We start from the raw sequence: 5,000 nt of genomic DNA on the forward strand, positions 1-5,000 counted from the left end.
AAAATAGACCTGGGGGGAACTTAGACCTGGGGGGAACATACCTGGGGGGGGGGGGGGGACTAAGACCTTGGGGAACATAGACTAACCAAAACATTTCTGTGGGAAACATAGACCTGGGGGGGGAAATAGACCTGGGGGAACACAGACCTGAGGGGAACATAGACCTTGGGGGAACATAGACCTTGGGGGAACTTAGACCTTGGGGAACACAGACTCACAAAACATTTCTGTGGGGACACAGACCTGGGGGAAAACAGACCTGGGGGAACACAGACCTGGGGGGAAAACAGACCTGGGGGAACACAGACCTTGGGGGAACTAGACCTTGGGGAACACAGACTCACCAAAACATTTCTGTAGGGACATAGACCTGGGGGAACAAAATATACCTGGTGAAACATAGACCTGTGTGATTGTAGACCTGTCGGAATTTAGACCTGGGGGAACTGACACGTCATGCTTTCACACTACGAGACAACTGGTAAATAAATAATTAAACAAATAAACAGACAAATAAATAAATAAATAAATAAATAATCTCGCTCCACTCTCACTCCTCCTCTCCAACACAGATACTCAAATGCAAAGCCTAGTGAACTGATCCTTCTAACAGAATTTCAGCCAAGGCAGGCGAAATTTTGTTCATGAATGTTTCTCTTCTTAATATGCTCATGTTTATGTTTCATTGTGTCTTATAAACTTTAAGGTTTTATGACAATAAAAAGTATTCTGTTCTGTTCTATTCTGTTCTATTCTGTTCTATTCTATTCTATTCTATTGTTCTATTCTATTCTCTATTCTGTTCTATTCTGTTCTATTCTCTATTTTGTTCTATTCTGTTCAGCTCTATTCTGTTCTATTCTGTTCTATTCTATTCTGTTCTATTCTATTCTATTCTGTTCTGTTCTGTTCTGTTCTATTCTATTCTGTTCTGTTCTGTTCTATTCTGTTCTGTTCTATTCTATTCTATTCTGTTCTGTTCTGTTCTATTCTGTTCTGTTCTATTCTATTCTGTTCTGTTCTATTCTATTCTGTTCTATTCTACTCTATTCTGTTCTATTCTGTTCTATTCGATTCTGTTCTATTCTATTCTGTTCTGTTCTATTCTCACCTGGCTCAGAATGGGATCGTCCAGAAGTTGTCTCAGCTGTTCGGTGCTCGTGTTAGGCAGCGCCAACACTTTGGTGATCGCGGGGCACCCTGGCAGGTCACGTGTCAGATGACGTAACACCGTTTCCGCTTTCCGTAACTGGTTCAGACTCTTGGTAATGGTCTTCCGGAAGTCTTCCTCGTTTACGTCCCTTGCCCCTGGTCCTGAACCGAGGCAGCATTCCGGGTCGCTGTTAGTTGGAGATTGAAGATGGAAGTCGCATTCGGGTTGACTGTAAGAATCCGAGTTTCGTTTTCTCTGGGTGACAGAATCGGAGAAGGGAGGTGACATCCCTTTTTCTTGCCAGTTTGAGAAACGGAAGAAGTCTTCTCTGGCACTGTTGCCTTTTGGGTCGTCTTCGTTCTGAGGTTCGTGTTCCGGGCTGTCCGTTTCTGATCTTGGAGAAGAAAAGTGTGCGTGTGATGACAACGACAAACTTTCTGACTGGTTTGTTTCTTCTCCTTCATTAATATTTTCGATCAGTGTGTGGGAGCAATCGTCTTCTTCAGTACCGGGTTCTTTGAAGCCTTCCCCAACGTCAGTTGTGGACGGGTTTTCAGGGTCACATGCATCGGTTTGGTGGTGAGATTTGTTCTTCACAAACTCTGCCAGGTTTCCTTTCGTTTCGCTGAGAAAACTCATACCCTGACAGTCTCCCAGCGGAGAAGAAGAAGAAGAAGAAATGTCTGGATCCTTGGGAGATTCTTGTTGCTGGTTGTTCAGCGTGCATTGTCCTGCCAGAGATGTCGACATCCCCGCCCCTGTCTCTAAGCCAAGCATCGTCTTCGCCTCAAAGACGATGAATCCCAACCGAGGACTGATGACGAGGTTGTCGAAATCCCCTCTTTTGTGCGCGCTCTTTAAATCCCTGGGGGTCGGGAAGTGTCCCTGATAATCCCAACCGTCATCCGAAGAACTTGAGCAATCAGAAAGCAGCACAGCAGAGGATGAAGAGTTTAGTTTTTGTGTCGTTTCTTCCTCGGCCTCCTCGTCCGCTTTCTGACACCGTGGAAAAGTTTCGCCAGCGTGAGGTTTGCTCAAATCCATCTGCGCTTCAACCTCCCTAGGACTTTGCAGTGTGTCCGAATCGTTGGAGGATTCTGATAACGTGTTGGGCTTCCTCTTCCACCGGGTTACACTGCAAGCATCGTTCCCATCCTGGGAAATTCTTGACGACGAATTCTTCCCATTCAGCGCGGAAGCAGAACGGGCTAGAACGACGCTGCTGGCTTTTCCTCGCTCCAGCAAGAAGAGATAATCGTCGTACTGGTAATTGGAAAGGATGAACATTGGTTCGTCGACGTTTTCCACCACCTCGGACAAACATCTGGAGATGGTGTCTTCAGTCTGGTCGCCCAGCAAGGTGGCGAACTGAAGTTCTCGCTGTTGCATGACGTTGTGTCTGTTGGTGGACAGTTCTCTGAGGAGCTGGTATTTTGTCTTGTTGGTGCGGATCGGAGGAACCACGTAGGTCTGGTGACGTAGTTTCGGGAACCGATCCAACGTGGACTGACGCATTTCTTCTACCAGTTTCTGTTTGGGGAAAAGAGTTTGTCTTTCTGTGAACAACAACAACGACAATGACAACAGCAGCAGCAGCTGCACCAACAACAACATGAATCGGATGTGATAATGACTGAATGATGTTGCTATATGTGATAATGACTGAATGATGTTGCTGAATGATATACATATATATATATATATATATATATATATATATATATATATATATATATATATATATATATATATTATTGCTATATGTGATAATGATTGAATGATATTGCTGAATGAAACTGCTATATGTGATAATGACTGAATGATATTGCTATATGTGAGAATGACTGAATGATATTGCTATAAGTGATAATGACTGAATGATATTGCTGAATGATATTGCTATATGTGATAATGACTGAATGATATTGCTATATGTGATAATGACTGAATGATATTGCTCTATGTGAGACTGAATGATATTGCTGAATGATATTGCTGAATGATATTGCTATAATATTTTGTGATAATGACTGATTGATATTGCTGAATGATAATGCTATATGTGATAATGACTGAATGATATTGCTGAATGATATTGCTATATGTGAGACTGAATGATATTGCTGAATGATACTGCTATATGTGAAACTGAATGATATTGCTGAATGATATTGCTATATGTGATAATGACTGAATGATACTGCTATCGATTCTTCTACTCGATAATTTCTATCCAATGATACGGCAATCATTTCTAGAACAACATAGTGATCGATTCAGTGACACTATCATCCACAATCTCTTTGTCTTCATTGTGCCCCTCCTCCTCCTCCTCCTCCTCCTCCTACTACTACTACTACTACTACTACTACTACTACTACTACTACTACTATTGTATTGTATTGTATTGTATTGTATTGTATTGCGTTTCTCGGGCTGCTGTCTCCAAGGACAGCGCGTCGCTTCACTGAGAGCACCACCCATTTTTTTGTGTGTGTGTTGTTGTTGTTTTTTCCTGCGTGCAGTTTTATTTGTTTTTTTCCTATCGAAGTGGATTTTTCAACAGAATTTTCCACAATATCTTTTTCCTCATCATGTCCCTTCTCCTCCTCCTCCTCCTCCTCCTCCTCCTACTACTACTACTACTACTACTACTACTACTACTACTACTATTACTACTGTATTGTATTGTATTGTGTTTCTCTTTTTTGTCACAACAGATTTCTCTGTGTGAAATTCGGGCTGCTCTCACCAAGGACAGCACGTCGCTTCACTGAGAGCACCACCCATTTTTTGTGTATTTTTTTTTTCCTGCGTGCAGTTTTATTTGTTTTTTTTCCTATCAAAGTGGATTTTTCAACAGAATTTTGCCAGGGACAATCCTTCTGTTGCCGTGGGCTCTTTTACGTGCGCTAAGTGCATGCTAGCACACGGGACCTCGGTTTATCGTCTAATCCGAATGACTAGCGTCCAGACCACCACTCAAGGTCTAGTGGAGGGGTTTGAAAATATCGGCGGCTGAGCCGTGATTCGAACCAGCGCGCTCAGATTCTCTCGCTTCCTAGTCGGACAAGTTACCTCTAGGCCGTCACTCCACTACTACTACAACAACAACTACTACTACTACTACTACCGCCACCGCCACCACTACTAATACTACTACAAAAACTGCTGCTGTTACTACTACTACTACTACTGTTTCCACTACAACTGTTTCTGTTAGGAGCATCATTACTACTATTTTCATCATTATCATCATTATTGTCACCACCGCCGTCATATTGCGATTAATTCAGTATTCAAACAGAGCGAACATCTAAAACAAAAAGGAATAAGATCAGTGAGCTACATGTATAGACAGAGGACAGAAAAAACAGACTGTCAAACACACACACACACACTTACGCACACGCACGCACCCACACACGTATAGAGAGCGAAAGAGACAGACAGACAGAGAGAACATGGATTTTCCTTCTTTTTTTTAAAATATATTTTATCATACATACATACATACATACACACATTGTTTAGTTATCTAAAAACAAAACATAACAAATACAAAACACAACAAACAAAACATACATATATACATACATTCATACATACATGCACTCGTTGTTTAGTTACCTAAAAACTAAATATAACACTTACAAAACTGAACACACACACACACACACACACACACACACACACACACACACACACACACAAAACAAACAAACAAAAAAAACAACAACAAAAAACAAAACAAAACAAAAAAAACCACTCACTTCCCGTATTTGATTCCACTTGGCCTCTGAACTGTCGGCAACATTTTCCTCCTGCTCAACACGCTCTCCTCCTC

At 41.8% G+C, this 5,000-nt stretch overlaps 1 protein-coding gene across 5 annotated transcripts in view; it reads right to left on the reverse strand.

Annotated features, from left to right (window-relative positions):
* LOC143275531 (uncharacterized) overlaps positions 1–5,000 on the reverse strand; it is a 53,095-nt gene that overhangs the window by 24,101 nt on the left and 23,994 nt on the right. For all 5 annotated transcript variants that reach the window (XM_076579715.1, XM_076579712.1, XM_076579713.1 and 2 more), the window contains 2 exons: positions 4,927–5,000; positions 1,112–2,683 (listed from right to left, as the gene is read on the reverse strand). The exon at positions 4,927–5,000 is cut by the window's right edge and continues 2,346 nt beyond it. In XM_076579715.1, the coding sequence (XP_076435830.1) occupies positions 1,112–2,683; positions 4,927–5,000 (1,646 nt within the window). The remainder of the gene's footprint in view (positions 1–1,111; positions 2,684–4,926) is intronic.

Source organism: Babylonia areolata, chromosome 30, assembly GCF_041734735.1.
Source record: "Babylonia areolata isolate BAREFJ2019XMU chromosome 30, ASM4173473v1, whole genome shotgun sequence".
NCBI lineage: Eukaryota > Metazoa > Mollusca > Gastropoda > Neogastropoda > Buccinidae > Babylonia > Babylonia areolata.